Raw genomic sequence first — 25,117 nt, 5'->3', positions numbered from 1 at the left:
TATATATATATATATATATATATATATATGTCCCCTCTCCCGTCTCTCCTCCCTTCTCTCTCTTCATTCTTTCGCTCTCCTTCTCTCATTCCTTCTTTCTCTCTCCTATCTCTGTCTCCTACTTCCTTTCCCTCCTCATTCATTCTCCTTCTCCCTCTGGCTCTTACTCCCCCCCCCCCCCCAATCTCCCGTTCTTTTTCCTCTGCCCTGTCTCTGTCTCCTGGGGCCCCTCCATCCTCTCCAGCCTGACGCTTTATTGCCTGAGGCTTAGATTTATCAAAGCCACTTTATGCATCCAGATTATGTTGCCAAAGGCACGTCAAGCGAGGGGGAGTGCGGTGCGGTGTGGCGTGGCGGCTCCCAGCGTTACAAGGAGGGCGATACCCCCGCGAGGTACCACTGCGAGGTACCACCGGGATTCTAGTTTCACGGGGTTTGATGTGATTGGGCCAGGACGCGCCTCTGCCTTTGTTTGGCCGCCCTGGGCTGAGCCGGCAGCTTAGCGAAGTTTGTAGAAGGTTTAGGAGAAGGCGGGAGGCTGGAGGCTGGAGGCTGGAGGGGGATCCCTGATTGGCCCTTCCTCCCTCCACACCGCCTCTTCAAAGCTACAGAAATACCCCGAATGCCCGGCAGAAGCCCCGCAGCCGTCTCGAGGTCCACATTCTCTGATGGCACAAATTCCCTTTTGTCTGTGTTTTGGAAACCACGTCGGAGTCCTGGTGGCGGGGCTCTTGCTGTAAGAGTGGGAAACAAACTGCTGAAATGGGGCGAGTTTGCACGCGGCGTCCGAGTGCAGCAGAGGGACCTCTTTTGCCTTTTCTGGCCCGGGACCCCCTTTCCGGAAGCCCGCAGACCCTCCCCCAAGAGCGTTTTCGAACGCTTAAAGCAAAATCCCAGAGGAAAAGAAATGGCTCCAAGTCCAGTGATGGAACCGCTTTGGAAACCGAGTTCACCCCACCCCACCCCAGTGTAGCACATCCCAGGCCCGGGGAAGCGCTTTAGAAAAGCCATTATTACTAATTATTGTGCCGATGGTCATCGAGGTTCTAAATAATTCCTATTAATGGCTCTACTAATGATCGTAATTCTTGTTATTGCTCATTGTTATCCTAGTGATGGTTGTTGGCGTAATTGTCATTTATTATACTAGTGAGTACTGTTAGCATCTAGTACTGTTATTAGTCATTACTATACTAATGCTTGTTTCTGTTATTATTATACTAGTGATTATTGTGAGGATTATTCTCGTTGTTATCATTATTTATTGTGATTATTCATCAATAAGTGACTCTCAGACCTATTATTTAAGAGCCCACCATAGGCCAGGCTCCGAGCTAAATAGCACTGAGGAGAAAAGAAATGACTGAATCATTCCCTGCCCTCTGGCGGCTTCCATTCTAATGGGAGAGAGCTGGCCCCCAAAGAGATGTATACAGAATACAAACTGGATGAATACGAGGGAGGGAGGGCCCAGAAGACCAGGAAAGGCTTTGGGAAGATGCTTGAGCTGAGTGTGGAAGCACATTGTTAGGGGGCTTTGAGATCCTAGATCAGGGGTTCCCAAACTTTTTTGGCCTCCCGCCCCCTTTCCAGAAAAAATAGGACTTAGCCCCCTGGAAATTAATTTTTTTAAAAATTTAATAGCAATTAATAGGAAAGATAAATGCCCCTGTGGCCATCACTGCTTTCCTGGATCGCTGCAGCACCCACCAGGGGGCGGTGGCGCCCACTTTGGGAATCACTGTCCTAAAAGAAGACCATGGAAGCGTCCTATTCAGCACAGACCGACCCCTTCATTTTACAGAAAAAGACAGGACAACCCACAGAGCTGCTGATTTTCCAAAGTCACATGCAGGGAATAAGGATCATGGTCAGGATTTGAACCTAAATCTTCTGACACTAAATCAGGGAGTCTGTTAGGCTGCTTTAATAGTTTGTCATTCGGTCATTTCAGTCATGTCCAACTCTTTGTGACCCCCTTTAGGGTTTTCTGGGTGGTGGTTTACCATTTCCTTCTCCTGCTCATTTTGCAGATGAGGAAAGGGAGGCCAATAGGGTAAAGTGACTTGCCCAGGGTCACACAGGTTCTGAACCAGATTTGAACTCAGGAAAATGAGTCTTCCTAACTTCAGGTGAAGCACTTTGTGCACTGTTGCCCTAGCTAGCAGCCACCAACAATTGGAAGCAGAGGGGTCTGGTGTCCGCTGCTCCAGCATCTTCCCATCTCTGTATGATATAGCTTCTGAGGAAGTCGTTAAGCCTGTGCTTCCAGTATGGAGCTCCTCACACATTCAGATCCTTTTTTACTCTCTAATTTGCCTCAAACTGGCAGGTTTGCAGTGACACTCACATTCTCTTAACTCAATTTGGGGAGGAAATCCACTCCTTCTATCCATCATTTATTTTCTCGAGCCCCTCCCAGTGTGCTTCTATTTATACAAACTCAGCTGCTCATCTAGAACATATTTAGATATTAAATCTATCCTTTTCCTTAGCAGTAAGACAATAAATAGGTAGACTTTCAGAGAATAGCAACAAGGCAAATCTAGGAATAATAAATATCTATCCATAAACCTGGGTCACACTATCCCACCACATACTTCGAATCTGTGAGGGAGAATGGGAACACTCAGACAAACCTACCTCACAATTCTGGAATGGTAACCTTCAGGGTTGTCTTTCTTGGGAATTGTCTATAAAAATCCCTGGAGGAGCGGGTTTTTGTGTTCAGGATTGTTTTCATCGCTGAGTTGAGTTGGTTTTTGGTGCATTTGGCTAGAACCTTTCTTTTTGGCAGCAAAGAACCCCTGCAACCATTTGAGGCAAGGAGTCTCACCCTAATAATGAATACTTTTCCGTTGACATTTGTCAAGCTCAGTTTGGGACATTATTAATGCATTTGCTTTGCAAAAAACACATCTGATGATTCCCCGAACCTCAGTGACTCAGTTCCCATCTCATCTCTCCCCTCCCCACCTTCTGTTGCCATTTCAGATTTATGACGGATGCAGCTCGCCGGGAACAAGAATCTTTGAAGAAGAAAATTCAGCCCAAACTCTCCTTGACCTTGTCCAGCTCAGTGTCTCGAGGGAATGTGTCCACTCCGCCTCGCCATAGCAGTGGAAGCCTTACTCCCCCTGTCACCCCTCCCATCACCCCCTCCTCTTCCTTTCGCAGCAGCACACCAACAGGTAAGTCCACTTGGATGCCGCCATGTTGAAAGAGAGGATATGCTAGTTTCATGTTGTCTCTCTCTAAGGAAGCATTTCTCTATCAGTTCATGCAGTACCCATTTCACTGCATTAAATCCAGCAAATGTTTTCATTGTCTCCTGATTTCAAGGTCCTCTTCTTAGTACTTAAAGTACAAAAATAAGCATTATTCTAGATCTGTCCTCAAGGAGCTCAGAGTAAATTGGGAGAATACAACAGGGACACGGGACATTGGCAAAAGTATAATATAAGACTAAATCGGCATTAGATATTTTGGTTCTTGAATTTACAACCAGCTCTTGTATGGAGAGGAAGGGTTAACCTCCTTTCTTCTTGGCCTTCAGATTGGGGAAATGGACTTTTACTTTTTCCTAAAAAAAAAAAAAAACCAACAACAAAGGATGGGTGACATTTTTCTCTTTTGGAGTTGTCTGCCCCTAGCTGCCCACTGATAATAATTAGCATTACATATGGTGCTTTACAATTATTCTCTCGTTTGATCCTCATGCCTACCTACGAGGTAGGTGCTATTAGTATCCTCATTTTACAGATGAAGAAACGGAGGCAGGAAGCGTGTAAGTTCCTTGCTAGTGTGCAAAGCTGGATTTGAACTCGGATATTCCTGACTCTAGACCTGGTCCTCCATCTACTTCATTACAAAGTTGCATCTTGATTTGAAAAGTCATGATTTCGTTAAGATTTTAAGTGAGATTTTTTTAAAAATCAGTGGCCAAGGAACAGAAACCATGTCTAGGCACAATTTACTAACAAGCCCAGGCCCGAGTTTCTTCACTGAGATTATTTAACTGACTGATTTGGCATCCAGTGCCGGCCTGAGATATCAGGTTATCTTCGATCCATCAGTCAATCAAGCTGTAAGTATTTATTAAGCACCTGCCATAGACCAGGTATCGTGCTGGACGAAGGTTAGGATAAAATACAAAGAACGCAGTGATCTCCATCCTCAGTGAACTCAATGAGATATTACAGCATTATATCTTATAGCTTATGTATTATATTATATATTACATACTATATATTATACTTCGCGGAATTCGTGTAAAGAGAATAAGTAATTAAATACAAGTTAACTAGGGAGGGAGGCAGGGTACCGCCTGGGGGCAAAGGAAAGACTTAGAGCAGAAGCTGGTACTCCAGCCAAGAGGGGGGGCAGCATTCCAGGCAGGAGGCTGAGCTAGAACAAAGGCACAGAGATGGTCCGCTGAGTCCTGTATCAGGCACCGAGACGTCTCTTTGGCCGTATCCCTACGTGTGGGAAGGAGAAGACATTCCTTTTGTGATTCACTTATTTCTGGTGCCTTTTGAGTTCTGCCTGGTCCAGGGAGATTGCTGTGGTGGTACCGGCTCTTTTCACGTCGCCATCTTTAAGCTCATGCTCCCTCCATATGGTATCATGAGTGCTCCTAGACTAAAGGTGATGCTGGTGGACCGTCCAGCCAGTTTTCTCATTCTCTCATCCCTCGCCAGCCCCCTTCCACCCCTGGGCACTGACTAACAGGGAGCTTCAGCTTTCTTCAGGTTATAGATGCAGAGAATTATAAACCTTCCGGCATTTTTAGGAACCAACTCGAATGTGTAACACCTTCCTTTGTTGCTTTAGCTAAAGGCTGAAATCTAGTTCTAAAGATCCATTTTGCAGGGGGAAGAGGTTAAAGGATGTAGGTTAGAATCCCAGCTCAGCCGCCTGCTGCCATCTCTGTGATTCTGAATAAGGAGGAGGAGGAGGAAAAGGAAGAGAAGGAGGAGGAGGGGAAGAAGAAGAAAGAGGAGGAGAAGGAGGAGAAATAGAAGAAGAAAAAGGAGAAGGAATAGGAGAAGGAGAAGGAGAAGGGAGAAAAAGAAATAGAAGAAAGGAAAAGGAAGAGAAGAAATGGGAGGTGAAAAAAAGAAATAGAAGGAGGAGGAGGAAAAGGAAGAGGAGAAGGAGGAAGAAGAGGAAGAGCAAGAAGTAGAAGGAGGAGGAATTGATGGTAGAGGAGAAGATCATGATGAACAAGAGGAAGAAAAAAAAAAGATGAGGAAGAAGGAAGAAGTTAATGGGATGTTATGTGGACAGGTGTGGTAATATTGATTCCACAATATTAAATTTAACATATACTTTTCTTTAAAAGCCAAGCAGTACATAAGACAGATTCATGTTTCATTTTAAATCCTCTCTATTTTTTTTTACTGGACCTGTGATTTCATTAGTATAAGACACCTCCAGCAAGGAATTGCACTCCCAATGCAAATCAGCACCTTCTCTCCAAAGGAAAGTCTTCAGGAGGCGGCCAGGGCCCTGGGAGGTACATGATTTGCCAACGGTCACAGAGCCAGCCTGGGCCCAAGATGGAACTTGAATCAGGTGTTTCTGAGTGCAAGTCTAGCTCTCTGTCTCTCCCATGCCATAGTCCCTCACTTAAATCCTCTGTTTCCATCCTTTTGAAATGGAAATAGTCATGGCTGCCATGCTTGGACATTTCTTTAAATGAAAGACTATTTTCAAGGCGGGAAGGGAGGGGGGAGTCAAGTAAGTTCATCCTGAGGACAAGAGAACTAGGAGAAGGCCCAAGCTAAAACACAGAGAGCAGAACTGACGAAGGGAAAAGAAGGGAAGAATCTGAGAGACGGACACTGGCGCCATTTTGAAAAGACTAGAGATGGCCCAGCAGCCTGCAGGGAAAGCGGGGAGAAAAGGGAAATGCTTAGAGTAAAAGATTTCAGGCTGGTCGATGCTCGTGAGTCATAAATTCCTGGAATAGGGTTTGGTCCTCTTAATGGGCTTCTGGATGGAGCTTAAATGTCTGGATAATGGCTGAAGTCCGTTTCCCCAAAATCCTTCTGTTTCTCACACGCACCCAAGTGCACACGCCGAACACATTGGCACCACCGTCTATAGTGCTCTGTATTGGTTTTGTATTCCTGTTTCATAATACGGGGGGGATAATAACAGAGGCGGCACTGCCCCCACCCACAACAAAAGCACGGTTTTGCCATGCTTTCCATGTGATTAGATACGTTTTTTGTTGGTTGTGGGGCAGTGATTGAAGAGGAATCCTGCTTCCTCTTGAGTTTTTGAAGCTCATGTGGTCATTTTATTATCTGCTTCTTTGAGGGGGACCGAATCAGATTTGTAGTTTCATGTACGGTCCTCTTTTTTCTGTCTATCCTTTGTTGGTGCTCGTCAGGTTCATATAAAGAAAAGAATACATTTTATTTTTGAAAAGGCCTAATCCACCATGCACCCGTCCCTTTGGAGCTGGGCAAGTCGCTTCGCCCTCATTGCCTGGCCCTTACCCGCTTTCAGCCTTGGAACCCGAGTATTGATTCTAAGATGGAAGGTAAAGCTTTAATTTCTTTTTAAAATCATCTGGGAAAGTTTCTTCATTATATTGATGGGTAACTGAGGCCGAAGTCAAGAAATCTCTGATCCATTTGCAATACTAGTGTGTCTAAGGAGTTGGGAAAATGTACCTCCTTCCTCTCTGCATAGGCAGGTAACTTTGGGCGCATAAAATTGTGTAAATCACATCCGACAACTAAAGAGAAAAAGAGAGGATTCATGAACTGAATATGTATTTTTTTTAAACCCTTACCTTGGAGTCAATACTGTGTATTGGCTCCAAGGCAGAAGATTGGTAAGGGTAGGCAACGGGGGTCAAGTGACTTGCCCAGGGTCACACAACTGGGAAGTATCTGAGGCCAGATTTGAACCTAGGACCTCCCGTCTCTAGGCCTGGCTCTCCATCCACTGAGCTACCCAGCTGCCCCCCCCCGAATATGTATTTTTTAATTAGAAAGCCAACAAATTAATAAATCTAAAACAAGCATACAAGAGGAGATACCAGAAATTAGAGAAGAAATGGATAAATTAGAAGCTAAAAAATAAAACTAAAAGCTGGTTCTTTGAAACGACAAATAAAATTGATAAACCTTTAGCCAAATCTGATTTATAAAAAGAGTGCAAAAATAAAGTCAACAAAATAGAAATGGGCAAGATGAAATCCCAGCAAATCTAAAAGAAATAAAAAGAATAATCAGAACCTCTTCTAGCCAACTGTCTGCTAACAAAACTGAGAACACAAATGAAATAAAGCAATACCTTCAAAAATATAAATATCCAAATTAAAAAAGACCTAGTCAACATCTAATATCAATAACACCATCACAAAAAAGAGGATAGAATTGACCATCAAGGAACTACTCAAGAAAAAGCTCCTAATCCCATTGGATTCACAGGAGAATTCCATCAAGTCTTTCAAAGAGGTGGTTCAGTGGCGAGAGCCCTTACCCCCCAGTCAGGAAAGCCTGAGTTCATAATGTAGTTGCAGTTACTTACTGGCTGTATGATTCTGGGCAAGTCACTTATGCCTCAGTTTCCTTACTTGTAAAAGGAGGGTAATAACAGTATCTACCTTGTGAGTTGTCCAGAGGATCAAATGAGATAATAGTGGTATAAAGTGCTTAGCACATAGTAGGTGCTATAATAGATATTTATTTCCTTTTTAAATTATTCTCTAAAATTGAGAAATAAAGTTCCCTATCAAATTCATTTTATGAGACCCATGCAGTCCTAATACCTAATATATATATATATATAAGGTTTATAGGAGAACTATAAATTAGTATCATTAATGAATTATGGATTTTAAATTTTTAAATAAAATCCTGTCAACAGAATACAGTGATTCATCCAATAAATCATTGCTTTTGACCAAGTTGGATTTAAATCAGGGATATTAGAATGATTCGATATTAGGAAAACAGTCACCATGATTAATCATATTAAAAACAAAAAAAAATTTTTGTAAACTATATAAGCATCTCAAGAGATGTAGAAAAAGCCTTTGATAAAGTACAGCATCCGTTTAAGCTAAAACCCCTGCAGAGGAGAGGTATAGAAGGATGACTTTTTTTAATGTCATAAAAAGTATCTAAAACCAAAAACAAACATCATTTGCAATGGAGATAAACTAGAATTTTTACCAAAAAAATAGGGGAGCAAAGCAAGGCTACCTAACTCTCCCCACTAATTCTTGATAAAGTCCTAGAAATGTTTGCAGTAGAAGATAAGAGAAAGAAATTGAAAGCACGAATATAAGAAAAGAGGAGACAAAATTATCCCTCTTTGCTCATGACATGATTTAACCATTTACTTGGAAAATCCTAGAGAATCATCAAAGATATTAATTGAGACAATTAACAACTTTAGCAAAATTCCTTGGCTATAAAATAAACCCTTTAAAATCAATAGCATTTCTCTATATTGATGGTAAATCCAAGAGGCAATAAAAGAGAGAAATCTCATTCCAAAAGCTACAAAATGTCTAAAGTATCTGGGGATTGTCCTAGACTCAATTACAAAGTGTCCCCTTGCAAAGAAATAAAGAACAGCCTAAATAGCAGGAGGAATATTCAGTACTAAAGGCTAGGCTGTACCAAAATAATACTATACAATTTATAAAGATATGAGGTATAACAATAAAGTTCATTTTCATTTTTTAGGCTATACCAATCAAATGAGCCAAGAATTGCTTTACGGAACAATACAATATAATACAATACAATTAATACAATAAAAACAAAATTCTTTTGGAAAAGTAAAAGAGCAAGATTAATTGATGAAAAGAGGAAAGGGAAAATAAGCCCTTCTAAACCTCAAACTATGTTGTAAACAGCTGTCAACAAAACCATCTGGTACTGGTTAAAAATAAGGAGAGTAAGATGAATGGAACAGACTAGACAATGGTGATTGAGAAACAATGGAATTCAATATAATTAAGTTTTCAGTAAATTGGAAGCCATAATTACTTAGGAAAGTACTCCCAGAAACTGCTGGGGAAACTGGAAGGCAATCTGGCAGAAATTAGGCTTAGACCAAAGTCTCACACCACACTTCACAATATAGTCTGAGTGGATTTGTAACCATAACATTAAAAATTTTACTATAAAGACATCAGAGGAAAAGCATAAGCTGGCAGGCTTAGTTGCTCTGCGAGTTTGTTTCATTGAACTGTTTATTCTTTTCTTTTTAAAATCCTTGTTATGAGAGACACTTAACAGGGGGGAATGGAAGAGAGGAGCCTTTCGTTATAAATGAAACTTATGTCAAAACAAAATATGCCAATAAAAATTAACATTTTTAAAGTAAATTAACCTTTCTAAGTAGATATTCCCTGAGATTTTTTAAGTGTCCTTAGCCTGTCATTCAAGTATTTATTCATGGAGGATTGTTTTAGGTATCACGGCACTTTGTGAAAGTCTTAAGGCAGGGTTACTTCCTTCAAAAAAACATGAATATGAATTATATGTTACAAATATGAATAATATGGAATGGGTTTTGAGTAATCATACATGTATAACCCAGTAGTATTGCTTGTTAGCTCTGGAAGAGGGGAGAGAGAAACCTTGAATCATGTAACCACGGGAAAATATCCAATAAATAAATAAATAAATTTGAAAACAAACATACAGTCTAGTTGGGGAGATGGTTATCCCCATGCAAGACGTTCAGTCAACAGGATAGTAAAGTGATAAATTATCATCCAAGAAAATTAAAAAGTAAGATTTTGAACAAATACTCATTGTGAGACACAGATAATAAATACAGATGCAATTGGAGTAGTACTATTGCTTTTCCTTAGGACGTAATTGTTCAAAGTATGAAAACCCTGGAGATATTTTTTTTTAAACCTTTGTCTTCCTGGTTCCATCGCAGAAGAGTGGTAAGGGCTAGGTAGTGGGGGTTAAGTGACTTGCCCAGGGTCACGCAGCTAGGAAGTCTTGAGATATTATCATCATTTTCATTATGATTATTTTTAGGGATATTTCCATCCCTCCTGCCCTTTGTGCTTTACCTGCTTCTTGGCACCCACCAGCACCACCACCATGAAACTAGGACATATTAGAGTATGAGAAGCTCTAGTCTCTTTGTCATTTAGTATTTCTTGCTTTGGACCCCTATTCTAGTTTAGGAGAGAGCTGTGAAAACACCTTTCCATCTTCTCTGAGCCCTGTTCTGCTTAGCAGACTGTTTCGCCAGCTTGCTGGAGCTTATTAGCAGGGGCCAGTGTTGCTTTTATTTGTTTATTTTCTGTCTGTGCGCTGGCATCCGCCAACGATGGCAGCCAGAAGGTGCCTTACAAGTGGTGTTGGCTAATTAATGGCTCCAAGGGGAGTGCTTGCTCTGCTTCTTCTCAGGAACCCTCAAAGGGTAGCTTTTGCCCGTATGTATCCCAGGCAGAAATGAGTTATTTAGAACCCCGTCAATATTGGCCCAAAGATCTGAAATTTGCATTCTCCTTTAACTTGGGAAAGGGAAAAGTCTGAGGGGCCCAAAAATGTGTGTGTGTGTGTGTGTGTGAAAACCCCCAAAATTGGGGAGGCTCAAAGACCGCAGCAGAGAAGGGCAGGAAATGCCAGCCCCCATCCGTGCCAGCAGCACCCAGCTATGCACCCATTATCCCAGGCCCTGCCTCCCTAAATCAACTCAACTGACTTGGAGTGCAAGATGGCATGTCATGTTCGTGGAACGGCTTGGGTAGCTACTGGCCAGAACGTGGGGTGACGGAGCCCAAAGGATCCATCAGTCACCCAACAAATATTTATTCAGCATACCTGCTCTATGCCCCACACTAGGGATTCAAATACAATTTATGAAGCAATCTCTACTCTCAAGCAACTCATATTCTAGTGAATTCTGGATTGAGAGCTGGGATAGACTTTAGGGGTCACAAGCCCCTCATTTTACAACTGGGGAAACTGAGGCTCAAGGAAGTGAAATAACTGACCCAAAGTCCTATAGGTAGTAAGTGACAAAACCAGCTCCAGATCTAGTTCTCTTTCCACAAATTATCTTCTTATTCTAAATAGGACTGTCCAGGCAGGGAGTGGCTGGGAAAGTATAGTTCTGATATGAGAGGCGGGGGCCTGGCCATTGGCTCAGAGGTCTCAAGGTCGGAAATTCTTCTGGGCTCTCTCAGGAAGGAGCTGGCTTCTCCCCACTTGAAGGCTTCAGAGAAATGCTTGGATACGTTGGAGGAGGAATTATTTGTCAGGAATGGGTTGGGCGAGAATTCCCCGGAGGTCCATCCCTTCCAACTCTTCTTGTGGCTACAGAAATTTATGAAAACGTTCATCTGTCTAAGGAAGGTGTCCAGGGGTGAAATTGGGGATCTTTGGAGGACTGAAGTAGGAGCAGCAACCTGGAAAGCTGTGCTTTTTCCCCTTTAAAGACACACACACACACACACACACACACACACACACACACACACACACACACACATGCACCAGCTGCTCCAAACAACAAGCATTTATTGGGCATAGAGACGCCATGATAGAAATTTGATTTTTTATGTCTTGTGAGGTTTGGGAACAAAGCTGAGTGTTCCCAGCCTGTGGTGAACACCAAAAGGGACTTCAAGTTGTGGTGGTGGATCAGAAGAGCAGCCCTGGATTCTAGGTCTGCTACTTGCCAGCTGTGTGATGTACAAGTTATTCCGTGTCAGTTCCCTCATCTGGGCTTTTGCCTTTCTCTGTGTCCCCCGAGCTCGGCTCAGTGCCCAGCACATGGTAAAAACTCAATAAAGAAATGCTCGCTGATTGTGGGTCTCTCTCGGGCCAGTTTTGACTCGAGAAGAGCCTCCGATCCTAAGAATTCGGTATCTTTCCACTGATGTGTGCCGCGGGGCTGGATGGGAGGTCAAGCTGTTCCTGGGTGCAGGTAGGCCAACATCTAAGGCCTTCTTAATGGCCAGAAACCTCCCTGGTTCTAAAAAACAATCTCATTTCTCGGAACAGCCCAGTGGTCCTTCGAGGGCGTGGATCATTGCTCCTCGGCCCTCCGTGAGGACAGCCACACACACGGGCCAGGCACGATGAAGCGGCTTTTCAGAGGCTGCAACATTAAAGCCTGGGCAAGCCGAGTCAGAAATGAAAATCAGACGACCTCTTCTTCCTCCTCCTCCTCCTCCTCTTCCTCCTTCTCTATCAGCTCCTCTAACTATGGAATAGCATTTCCTCTGCTATAAACAGTCCATTTAAGAACAAAGCAAGGGAGCCCAACCCCAGAGTTTAAGGATGGAAGTGCCTGGTATTTCCTCCCTGCTGGAGAGAGACAGTGGGAAGAACCCAGCTTCCTTGGAGGGGGGAGCTTAAACAAGGAGGGAGCCCCATAAAACAACAGCCACCCTTTAAGGGAGAGGGAAAGGAAGACAGACAGACAGATGGACAGACAGACAGAGGAGCCAGCACTGGAGAGGGGAGCCTCTGGCCAGACCTGCTGCCCTCAGATGCCATAGGAGCGGTGGTCTGGGGCTTTAAGTTTCTGGTAGAAAACGAGGACATCTGGGCCTTCCCCTCTTTTTCCCTGAAGATCCAGGTAGCTTTGCGGTCTCGTGAGAATTCGCAGAATCGTAGGTTTAGAGCAGGAGTTCCAGATCCAAGGATAGATTTCAGGGAATCTGTGAACTTGGACAAAAAAGTACCATCTGTTTTCACTAACCCGTAGTTTCCTTTGTAATCTCGGGTGTTTTCTCTTTTTGTATTTCAAACCATTCTTCTGGGAAGAGGTTCCCAGGCTTTACCAGACTGCCCAAGAAGACCTGTGACTCCCATCCTTAGAGGCCCGAGAGTCTAACCCCTTCATTTTACAGAGGGGGAAACTGAGACCTGGAGAGACCAGGTGGCCCGTTCAGAGTTGCACAAGGTAATAAGTTACTGAAGCCAGGTCCTCGGATTCCATTGTACCAAACTGCCTCGTGTTCAACTCGGTTCAGTTCAGCAGCCACGTACTCGCCACACTGGGTGGACCTCTTGTGGCAAACTCGGGGGAGGACAGAGAACAGGGGCCTCTGGGATAGGCTGTCCTGGAGGGAAGAGTCGCCCACGCTAAGGAGATCCCAAATCTCCTAGCCCAGTGATGGGCAAACTGTGGCCTGCGGGCCAGATGTGCCCCCCTGAAATGTTCTATCCGGCCGCACAACATTATTCCTAATCTGACAAATACAATGAGTAGAATACAGTACCATGAAACTTCCAAAGAGTTGCCTTAGAAACAGACTGACAGAGGAGCATTTCCTTTCCTTTGGCCCCTCTTTAAAAAGTTTGCCCATCACTGGCCTAGAATATCTGAGCCTTCTATGGCAGGTATTGTGCTGGGCAGCAAAAATAGAAGGATAAAAAGAAAACAGTCCCTGCTCTCATGGGGAGCTTACATTCTCCTGGAGGAAACCAAGGCAAAATCTATTCAAGTAATTCCTTGAGGGAAAGAGTCCTCCTATAAAAGGGGGTGCCTGTACTGTAGTTTAAGGAAACCCAATGGGCTTCTTTAAGATTAAAGTGAAGAGGGGGCAGCTGGGTAACTCAGTGGATTGAGAGCCAGGCCTAGAGATGGGAGGTCCTGGGTTCAAATCCGGCCTCAGACACTTCCCAGCTGTGTGACCCTGGGCAAGTCACTTGACCCCCATTGCCCACCCTTAGCACTCTTCCACCAAAGAGCCAATACACAGAAGTTAAGGGTTTAAAAATTAAAAAAAAAAAAGATTAAAGTGAAGAAGGAGCAAGCAGGCAGTTGGCTAGTTCAGTGAATAGAATACCGCAGTTGGCTAGTTCAGTGAATAGAATACCTGGCCTGGAATCAGGAAGATCTAGATTCAAATTTGACCTCAGAGACTTAGTTGCTGTGTGACCCTGGGCAAGTCACTTAACACTGTTTGCCTCAGTTCCCTCATCCATAAAATAAGCTGGACAAGGAAATGGCAAACCACTCCAGTGTGTAGGGCAAGAAAACCCCCCAAAATGGGCTCACAGAGTCAGACACGACTGACCCACAACAAGAGGAAGGAGTGCATTTGACACATAGGGGACCACTGGACAAAAACAGGCAGGAGGGAGGAAAGCTTTAAATGGTCGGGCCATGTTGGGCAGAGCCTCCAAAGTGCCAGAAATCCCATACAACCGGAGGCACCTATTTAATAAGCTGCTTATCCCTTGACTTAAGAGCAGGAGGAGCAGCAAAGTGGAAATAATTTCCCTTCGAATAAAAAAGCACATTCAAGGCCAAGTCTGAGAAACCTGATTCAGTTTTTCTTGCAGACTTTCAGGAATGGAGTAATTAGCTGTTTACCTACAGTAATAAACCAAATTTCATCTCTGCTGGGTGACTGCATTCTTTGGGCAAGCTCAAGCAAAATAATATGGCCCCTGTTTAGAATTCCCCTTAGCAATCTCAGAGGCCTTTCCTACAGAGCCATATTTCACCTGGTGCTAGGAATCCTGGCCGGTGGGGGTGAGCCTCGGCTCCCACCAGGGTCCAGGCCTGGCCAGAAGAGTATCCAGAAGAGTCAGGGGATGAAATGGGGGAACGGGGCGTTTTTCACGATGAGAAGTAGGCTCTTTTTTTTTTTTTTTTTAAGTTCAGGACTTAAAGGAGAAAGAGAGGGGAAGAGGAGGAGGAAGAAAGGAAGGGACAAAGAGACAAGAGAAGAGAAAGGGAGAAAGAAAAGAAAGGGGAAGAGAATTGAAAAGGAAAGAAAAGGAAAGAGGNGAGAGAAAGGGAGAGAAAAAGGGGAAGAGAGAATTGAAAAGGAAAGAAAGGGAGAGAGATGAGACAAAAAAGAGAAGCGAGAAAGGGAGAGAAAACAGAGAGAGAGACAGAGACAGAGACAGAAATGTGGTCATTTTCAGCTGCAGCCCAAGACTTGCTCATTTGCCAGACACCCATCAGGACACACTTCACAGGAATTTTCCTTTGGAAGCAAACACAGCAGAAGCCCTGCCTCTGGCAGGGGGAAATATATTGTTCGCCCACGGAGGAGCAATGCAGGTTCTGTAATGTTTTTTTCTTAATAAAACACCCCTCGGGCCAGGAGACATCTGAGAGTTAAGACATTAACCATTTGGAGCAAGTGGGAGCCCTCGGTGCGGGTTTCAAACCCAGGGCCCTTTTTCCCTGTCTGAATCCTGGCGTATTAAAATCCGAGAAGTCCTTTCATCTTGGTAGGTCCCCCCGCCGCGGGCGGGTTCTAATGGCTTTTCCATGTGCGCCCGGGGGAACAGTGGAATGATCCCAAGGCGCTGCCGGCTGCTCCAGGGGAAAGCTTGGCAGCTTTGCTATATTAATCACCAAGAGGCAGCGGAGGTGCAGGGTCCAAGGGCTGGGGCTGAGGCTCTTTCCACCCTCGGAGAAGCGGCCGTTGGCATCTGATAGCACAGAGCCATCCCCACGGCTGGCAGGTTTGCCAGCTGAAAGCCTCTTCCCATAAATGACGCAGAAAAGCACCAGGGTTAGCGCTAGCCGGCCGGGGTTCCGAATCGTGCCTGTGGCCCAGACTAGCCCTGGGAGGGTCCCTTTTCCTCCGTTCCATTCCCTGTAAAAGGGGTTAATAATGGCTGGGGCCTCCTAGGGGCCTTCAGGAGATGATCCGGGATCCTGCTACAAGGGGCTCCCCAAGCCTTGCCGCCGTAGCCCTCGGGCCCGGATTCTTCTAGAACAAGTCACCAGGCACTTCTCAGCTGTCCCGCGGCCCCTCCCAGGAAAGGTTGCGCAGGGCGGCCCCTCCCTGGCCCCACATCAGTCCTGGATCCCAGAGGAAGGGTCTGTTTTAAATAAAACATTTTTCGAAACAACATCAGACCCAAATAAAGTCCTAAAATGAGAGAAAAGCCGCTGCCCCCCCCCAATCCCTCCCCCACACACACACACACACCCAGCCCTGCCCCTCGTGGGGACCCGAGATAACAGGCCTTTCCAGGTGATGGGAAAAGAGGCTTCGTTAACCCAAAAGGACTAAAATTCTGAATGTTGGGAAACAAAGCAGGTTCTCCCATAGAATCAAAGTTCAGGCTGGACGAGGCTCCGGCACAAGGCAGTCCCCGTCTCGCGGTGCCCCAGCTTCCAGACAGCCCAGCACCAGGCCCTGCCTAACAGAAGCGGGGCCATCCTGAGCTCTAACCACTGGACTTCTTTACCCTCCTAAAGGACTGTCATCCCCGAAAGCCCAGAAGATAATTCCATCATCCAAAACCCAGCGTCCTTCATGGATGAGGAAGGGTTGGGGATGGCATGAGAAACGAGCTGAATACTGGTCCAAACCTCCCCGTTTCTGACCCCCCATTCTGGGATTTTGGGGGTGTTGGGTAGAGTTCGGCTTGTTTCTTCCGGAAAAGCTCGCCATAATGAAGATCGTTTTTCCTGGGTTGCCCAGAAGTAAATGAACACTCAGAGTCAGGAGACTCGAACTGGCCTGCCCGAAGGTCCTCGGGGGTAGGCCGTGGCGGGTTCTCCACTGGAGTTCCTCAAGTAGAGTGTGGACGAGGCCTTGTTGGGCGCATTCTAGATGGGGCTCGGTGGCTGCGGAGGGACGTCTGCAGCCCTAAGACGAGGGTGCCTTGTGTGCAAAGCCAGGGGCGTCTGCAACATCCACGTATGCACAGAACTGGGCCTGGGCTACGCTCGGCTCAGAGCACACTGCGAAAAGCCCCCTCCGCAGCCATAACGGAGCTCAAATATGGCAGCCCGGCGGGCCAGGAGCTCCTGGGGAATCAGCTCCATCGGTGCCAAGATCGAGGGAGGGCGGCTTGACGAAAATCAGCCCAAAGCCTCCATCCTTAGCACTGGGACCATCAGGCCGAGACAGGCCACCGTCCTCCGCATGCCCTGGCCTTGAGGAGGTTATAGTCTGGTGGGGCGGCTGGAAAGAGTACAGTGAAAAGAAGCGATCAGAAGAGGGAAAGAACGAGGCAGCCGGGCGAAATGGGTTCCTGCGTCCATATACAATCTTTGTGTATGGAAATGGCACTTGTGGAGTTCATCATGATAAACATCTATTTTCAGGAGAGTTTTTAAATGGCAGGGGAAGAGGGGCGAGGAGAGACATGAGGAAAGCTTCTTTGTATCACAAACTTAATGTCAGCTCTGAAGGATGCTCAGCCGGCAATCCAGTCAAATGGGTTTTCCATCTTCTAGATGCAGATAAACCTATCTGTCCTTCCTTCCTTCCTTCTCTCCCTTCCTTCCTCCTTCCATTCCTTCCTCCCATCTTTCCTTCCTCCCTTCTTCCCTCCCTTTCTTCTTTCCGTCCTTCCTTTTTTCTTTCTTTCTCCCTTTCTTCCTCCCTCTTTCCTTCCTCCTTTCATCCCTCCCTCCCATCTTTCCCACCTCCCCCTTCCCTCCCTTTCTTCCTTCCCTCCTTCTTTCTTTCCTTCTCCCTTTCTTCCTTCCTCTTTCCTTCCTCTCTCCTATCTTTCCTCTCTCCTTTCCTTTCCTTCCCTCCTTCCTGTGTCCTTTACCTCCAAAACTGAAGAAATCAACCCAGATTAGCTTTATCATTCACATTTTCAGGCAGTGTGGCATAGCAGATAAGAGAACCAGCCTCAAAGCCACAAAGACCGGAGTTCAAATCTCACTTCTGACACAGACCAGCTGTGTGACAGTAGGCCAGTCCTTCAACCTTTCAATGCTCTAAGCAAGTCTCCAAGCCTGGAGAGTCTCCTCACTCAGGAGTTCCCTCCACCAATGAATCACAGTTTCAGGCCCTATCCCTAACCCTAATGATGATCTCTAGAAGCAATAAAGTGTAATAGAGAGCCGACCTTAGAGGCAGAAAGACCTGGGTTCTAGTCTTCCTTCAGTATACACTGGCTCTTTGATCCTGGGCCAATCACTTCAAGCCCAGGGCCCCAGGCATCTCTCTAAGTCAATGAGCCAGGAAGGGATTGATGATCTCCCCAGAGAACTTTGTATTTGATCTGAAAGGTAAGGGGGAGCCATTCCCCAGAGGAGACACAGACGAGGGACCAGAGCTGCCTGGGCTTCTGGTCCTCTTGGCAATCCTGTGTGTATCTTTGCAGTGATGCTCTGACCCGCCACCCTCCCATCCTTAACCTTCAGATGAACCTGTGATGCCTCCAGGGATGCCAATCGATCCCTGACCCATCTGTGCCTGCCCTTCCTATGTGACTCTCGGCCACATCTTCCCCAAAGCTTGCCAACAGGCTGGAAGCCATCCTTGCTTTCTCCCTACATCCCTCACCCTCGCTTTGTGAACTTGCTACCGTTGCCAGGGGAAGCTTTGCTTATTTTTTCTTGTTTTATTTTTCCCAAATCTCTGCGCTGGTTTCCCGCCTCCTCCAGGGATTCTTTCTCCGCCATACTTTCCTGCTCCTAATGGATGCTGGTACAGCTGCAGAGATGGTTGGAGATGGAGGTCAAATTCTTGCTTTTATTCATTCATTCAGCTAGCAGTTAGGAAATGTCCAGCATGCGTCAGGCATTTTGTCTTCAGGTTCGGAGCACGCAAAAGGGGGAAGGTCGCTGCCTTGCCCTCGTGTAAGTTATATTCTATTGGGGAAAATCACATGAACAGAAAGAAGTAGGTAGAAAATGGAGGGGATGCGGATTCGTTTCTGAGCCTCTTGGGGTGGGGGTGGCCCTTGAGCCCTAAAGGAAGTGGGGGATTATGTGAAACGGGTGAAGACCCAGCCCAGATCTGAGCCTACTTCCATTTCTGGCAACAGTATTGGGGGGATGGTTTAGAGAACCTCAGGAGGGCCTGCCTGGCAGACATGTCCAGGAGCCAAAAACCTAGAAGGGAGGTAGAGGGCAAATTGGGAAGGGCTTTCATCTCCAAGAAGAGGATAAATCCATTAGGTCAGTCAAGCTCAACCTTTTCACGCATAGTCCTTCTGCTGAACTGGGAATAAACGTGCTTTTTTTTTTTTTTAATTCTCCCAATTTTAATGTAATCAATAAATAAATTTTGTAATTTTAAATAAACAAAATAAATTTCCCCCAACTTGAATATAATAAACAAATAAATGTTAAAATAAATAAATTCCCCCAACTCGAATGTAACAAATAAATTTAAAAATAAATAAATCCTCTCCGTTTTAATGTAACAAACAAGTAAAGTATGTCATTTTAAATTGATAAAATAAAATAAATTCCCTCCAACTTGAATGTAATAAACAAATGAATTTTTAAATTAAATAACTCCCCAACTTTAATGTAACAAACAAATAAATAAGTTTTAAAGTAAATAAATAAGTTCCCTCCAACTTGAATGTTAACAAATAAATTTAAAAATAAAATAAATCCCCCAACTTTAATGTAACAACTAGATTGTTAAATAAATTCCCTCCAACTTGAAGGTAATAAACAAATGAATTTTAAAATAAATAACTCCGCAACTTTAATGTAACAAACAAATAAGTTTTAAAATAAATAAATAAAATAAGTTGCCTCCAACTTGAATGTAACAAACAAATAAATATGTTTTAAAATAAATAAATAAAATAAGTTGCCTCCAACTTGAATGTAACAAATAAATTTAAAAATAAAATAAATCCCCCCACTTTAATGTAACAACTAGATTGTTAAATAAATAAAATTAATTCCCTCCAACTTGAAGGTAATAAACAAATGGGTTTTAAAATAAATTAAATAACTCCCCAACTTTAATATAACAAACAAATAAATAAGTTTTAAAGTAAATAAATAAGTTCCCTCCAACTTTAATGTAACAAATAAATTTAAAAATAAAATAAATCCCAGGTCACTTAACCCCCATTGCCCACCCTTACCACTCTTCCACCTAGGAAGAAGTTAAGGGTTAAAAAATAAAATAAAATAAAATAAATCCCCCAACTTTGATGTAACAACTAGATTTTTAAATAAATAAAATAAATTCCCTCCAACTTGAAGGTAATAAACAAATGAATTTTAAAATAAATTAAATAACTCCCCAACTTGAATGTAACAAAGAAATAAAATAAAATGTAACAATTGTGATTGTAAAATTGTAAAACCAATGTAACAAAAATATAATGTCAGGGGGCAGCTGGATGGCTCAGTGGATTGAGAGCCAGGCCTAGAGACGGGAGGTCCTAGGTTCAAATCCAGCCTCAGACACTTCCAGCTGTGTGACCCTGGGCAAGTCACTTGACCCCCATTGCCTAGCCCTATAACAAAAAAAAATTTTTTTTAAATATAATGTAACAAAGAATTAAATTTAAAAATAAATGAAATCAATTCCCGCAAGTGTCAAAAAGGACTGAAATCTATCCTATTTGAGAAGAGCCGGTCTGGCCCTGAACACTGTCCCAATTGCATTTCATGTTTCTCAAGCACTTTTCTCCCAACTGAAGGGCAGAGGAGGGGAAAGGACTTGCCCAAAGCCACGTAGCTAATAAATGTCAGACTTGGGAATTCCGTTCAGCCAGCTGGATGCTTGGGACGTGGAGCCAGAAGGAGGCTGGCCCCCTCCAAGGGACGCCCAAGGGGGGCTGCAGGTACAGAGGGATACGGGCTCCTCTGAAGCGGAGGGGGCTTCCCATGGGGCAGGGGCGAGGAGGGAGGCTTCCTGCCTTTGGTAGAGGTTCCCGAAGTGGCTTCTCTTAGCGGACAAGGCTCGGGAAGGCAGCTCTGGTTTTCTCATCATCTGAGAATGCCGAGGAAGCCGCCTTTGGCTGGCGCTCTGTGTGGGGGAGAAGGGATTCCATTTTTTTCCTGGCAGACTCGGGCGCTCCGAGCCCCCCGGGGTACCTGGGACGCGCCCCCTCCCCGAGCGGGAGGCGAGCTCTCTGCTAGACTGGAATGTTTACTTTGGGCCCGAGCAGCCCTGGGTTTTTTACACAGCCGTAAAGTGCATTTAAGCCTTAAATAGAAAACGCTTCTGGACTACCGTTTCGTAAAAGCCTGTTTGCGCAGAGCCTTTTGCTTATCTTTTCCCGCAAACCTGTTTCCGGAGATTGCTGGAGCCACCGGAGGGGAAAAAAACAGAATTAACGAGAGAGCAGCCGCCTGTCTCCCTCCCCAGCTCGTCAGCGCGTCACAAATGGGTATTTTTAACCCCCAGTTCCTGTAGAACTCAGGCAAGAAGAGCCAGAAGCGAGTTCATGAGGAAGGTTTTCCATTGGGGTTGCGAGTATGGCAGAGGATCCTCCCCCTACCACCATCACCTGCTCACACTCACCCATTCAACTAGTTTTCATTTTTTTCTTAAACTGAGAGAGAAACGCTTCCACATTTGCCAGAGTTCAATGAACGTCCCGTGACGGAAGGTGGAAAACGTCGGCCTTGCCCTGTGCTCGGCCCTCTACCTGCCCTGGCTCTCTGTTCCCAGCAGAAAAGGATTCCAGCTGGCACTGCGGCCTTTATGAGCGCGGAGTTAATTTGCGGGATCAGCCTTGGGCGCAGGGGTCTGTTTGGATTTTATATATTTATTTATTTACCTTTTTCTGTTAAAAATAAAACTGCACTGTAAAACGGGCAGCTTAATTGCAGGAAGCCCCAAACGATTTCATTTTTATTTTTTTTTTCCCTCAAAGTGGTTAATAGCTTGTTTTTGTTTAGACGGCGCGCTCGAGAACCCGGCTAAGCAATACCTTTAAAGCCGAGCTTGTGTTCCTGGGTTTATCGTGTTTTCCCTGCGCTGTGTCTACCCAGGAGGCTGCTGGGTATTAAAGGGCCCTTTCTGGGGGGAGAACAGAATCGGGGATGGAGGGCAGGGAGGGAATTTATAGGAGGATGCAGAGCGGCTTCCCGAGACTACGGGCGCTCTGCGGCTATAAAACCCAACCATGCCTTGTCGGTTGTCGGGGGACAGCAGGACAATCAGCGGCCACAGCTTGGCTCCCTTCTGGGGACATTCCCAGAGTGGGGAGCTGCTGGCCAGCCTCTCAGAGCCGGCCTTAGTGATTAGCCATCGCCAGCTGCTGAACCCCTCGAGCAAAAAAAGCCCCCCCAAATGTTGGGGTGATGGCAGTGCTGCCCGCTGGGTTTCCTTCCTCCATCACAAGAGCTTGCAGGTTTTACCCCGAGCCATCCCCAGCCACCAAGGCCTGCTGTGACGCCGAGGACAGTCTGGGCCGGGTCTGTCTCCTTCCCCTCCGAAGGGGGAACCTGCCTATCCAGCCTCACCTGGGCAGCTGAAAAGCACTTCTGTTAGCAGCCGTGGCGCCCGCCGCCGTATCCCTTTAGGAAATGAGTGAGTGGCCCAGAGCTGGAGCAAGAGCGTGGCTTTAGGACGAGGCAGGGAAGCCTAACGTAATGGGCGGAAAAGAGGGGGAAGGCTGGGGCCAAGGCGAGGCAGGGAGTCCGGATTTGGGTCCTTTGACGCTGTTCCTTAGTCCTTCAGTCCAGGATCCACTGAAAAACGGATTTAGGGGGAAGCTAGGTGACTGGGCGGAGAGAGAGGCAGATCTGGAGAGGGAGGGTCTTGGGTTCAAATGTGGCTTCAGGCACTTGCTGGTTGTGTGACCCCCCCCTTCTCTCCCATTGCCGAGCCCTCCCCGTTATTCTGCTTTAGGACCAAAACACGGTATCGAATCTAAGACAGAAAGTAAGGATCGTTTGTTGTTTTTTCTTTAGTGTTTAGTCCAGAAATCAGGCCCATCGAATCCAAGGAGCTGCACATTAAAGTTAATGTTCACTTGAAGATTTGGGACAAACAAGATCTCTCGGCTTCTCTCCCCAAAGGCCAAGACTGTCCTGGCAGCAAATTGGACCTAGGAGGGCGTTTTCAAACTTTCGATCTATTTTGGAAGTCATTTTTTCTCCTCTTTTCCTGTCTATGACATGGCATTTGGGGAGGGTGAAAGCGAGTTAGGAACCTTCAGAACCGAGGTAGATGCCTCAGTGGAAAGATAATTGGCTCCGCCATCAGAACCCGGGTTCAAATCCTGCCTCTGGTGTTTGCCAATCTCTGTGTCACCTCCGTTAGCTTCAGGTCATCTGTAAAATGAAGGCCTTGGATAAATGGCCTCTGCGGTGCCTCGTGCGTGGAGATGCAGGACCCGAAGTGTTCTCCAGGAGCCTGTGGTTGCCATTCACGGTAACGGTCTGCCCCGTCCTTGTTTTAAAGCGTGCCCCGAAGATATCGCCCTTTGTTAAGGCACAGAGAGCTCCTGAATTAGAAACCCTCAATGCTGACTAAAAGGAAGCCTTATTTTCTTGACTGCAGATTCCTAAGATGGTGTCTTAGCCCTCAACATTTGACTCAGTGATAAATTCTAAGCTCCGAGTTCTTAAAAATTCAACTCAATTCTATACGCAATAATTAAGCACCTCGTGTATGCCAATTACTGCACTGGATGCTAGAAATATGAGAACAAAGTATGAGAGAGACCTCGCTCTCAAGAGGCTTCCCTTCTGCTGGGAAGAGATGGCATCTGTGTCAATAAGGGAGCAAATGGGGGGCAACTGGGTAGCTCAGTGGATTGAGAGTCAGGCCTAGAGATGGGAGGTCCTGGATTCAAATCCGGCCTCAGACATTTCCCAGCTGTGTGACCCTGGGCAAGTCACTTGACCCCCATAGCCTACCTTTACCACTCTTCTGCCTTGGAGCCAATACACGGTATGGACTCCAAGACAGAAGGTAAAGGCTCTAAAAAAATAAATAGTGATTAAATAAGGGAGTGAATGGGAGAGTGCTGGAGGAGATCCACCTCTCCTTCACTTCTCTTTAGATTCGGGGACTCAGGAGGCCCCTTTTCAATACTTTAGTCAATGATTAATTCTCAGAACCTGAAGCGAAGCTCCATGAAACAACCTCCCTGGTGTTGGGAGGCCGCCACGCCCTTATTTGTCTCCATGAGGCGCCATGTTGGATGAGGGCTCCGCAGGGCCCAAGAGCTCTGATGGGAAATCCCTGGATCTGGGCGAGTCTCCAGAGACCCTCCTCCCCACCGAAGCAGCGTGTTTCCTCTGCACACGCTTGGCTTCCCTTCTCGTGGGATGGGCTCTAGCTGGGGAGAGGCAGGTGCTCTGGATGCCCCGTTAAACGCGATTTACTCACCACGCCTAATTGTCTCTCATCTAGTTCACGACGACGTTTGTCTCGGTGCCGCCGCCTGCTTTCAGCCATCTCCAGGCACATTGTGGTTTTTCCTGAGTTACAGACTTCATAAACGAGGCTTGTCCAGATTTGAGAAAAAAACCATTTGGATCATAGATGTATAGAGAGGGACGCGTCAAAAGGGCCCTTTTGGCTGTGCTGCCTGCAGGTGTCTGTGGTCAGCCCTGACACTCGGGCGTTGAAAGCATTCAGCCCACAGGGCTCAGGAACCCTCTTGCATCACCTCCTCAGAGCTGCTTGTTAAATTTTTAGTATGAGCCTTTTCTCCTGAGAAATCATCCAATGCCACACAAATCAGGGCTTGGTTTATTGTTTTATTGACTGCCCCAAATTAAGAAAGCAACGGAAAGAATAGTAACAGTGCAGATTAAACGGAAAAGTACATCCTAAATTGTTTTCTTGAGAGATGGATGTTAAACTTTTTTTTAAACCCTTAACTTCTGTGTATTGACTTAGGTGGAAGAGTGGTAAGGGTAGGCAATGGAGGTCAAGTGACTTGCCCAGGGTCACACAGCTGGGAAGTGTCTGAGGCCAAATTTGAACCCAGGACTCCCCGTCTCTAGGCCTGGCTCTCCATCCACTGAGCTACCCAGCTGCCCCGGTGGATGTTAGGTCGCTAGTTCCTGATGTCACAAGCACTAGGCTCCATGCCTCCTGTTGTTTACCCCCAGTTCTAAGCAGCCTCCATATGCAAAATTCGTGGAGAGTTCGTTCTTTATTCAAATTCCTTACAAATGACCTATGATGGCAGATTTAAGAGCATCATTATTCCATTTGGCAGGCAGTGTAGAATTGTGTGGAGATGCTGATGACCAGAAAAAAATAAAGCATCATCTTGAAGAATTAAAATATATGTTCCTAGCTATGTGATCCTGGTCAAGTCTCTTAACCACCCCCCCCTTTTTTTTTTGCCTATCCCTTAACCTTTTGTCTTGGAGTTTTTAATAGGACAGAAGGTAAGAGGAAAGGAAGGAAGGAAGGAAGAAAGGAAGGAAGGAAGGAAGGAAGGAAGGAAGGAAGGAAGGAAGGAAGGAAGGAAGGAAGGAA

General features: G+C 45.6%; 1 protein-coding gene across 1 annotated transcript in view; it reads left to right on the top strand.

Moving 5' to 3' along the window:
• The first annotated feature begins 2,998 nt into the window (after positions 1 to 2,998).
• Positions 2,999 to 25,117, top strand: part of JAZF1 (JAZF zinc finger 1) — a 33,292-nt gene continuing 11,173 nt past the window's right edge. Inside the window, exon 1 of the mRNA XM_044677483.1 lies at positions 2,999 to 3,191. Coding sequence (XP_044533418.1) covers positions 2,999 to 3,191 — 193 coding nt within the window. The remainder of the gene's footprint in view (positions 3,192 to 25,117) is intronic.

The sequence above is a fragment of the Gracilinanus agilis genome, chromosome 5, assembly GCF_016433145.1.
Source record: "Gracilinanus agilis isolate LMUSP501 chromosome 5, AgileGrace, whole genome shotgun sequence".
In the NCBI taxonomy this organism is placed as follows: Eukaryota; Metazoa; Chordata; class Mammalia; order Didelphimorphia; family Didelphidae; genus Gracilinanus; species Gracilinanus agilis.
This window is presented reverse-complemented; position numbering and strand designations above follow the sequence as displayed.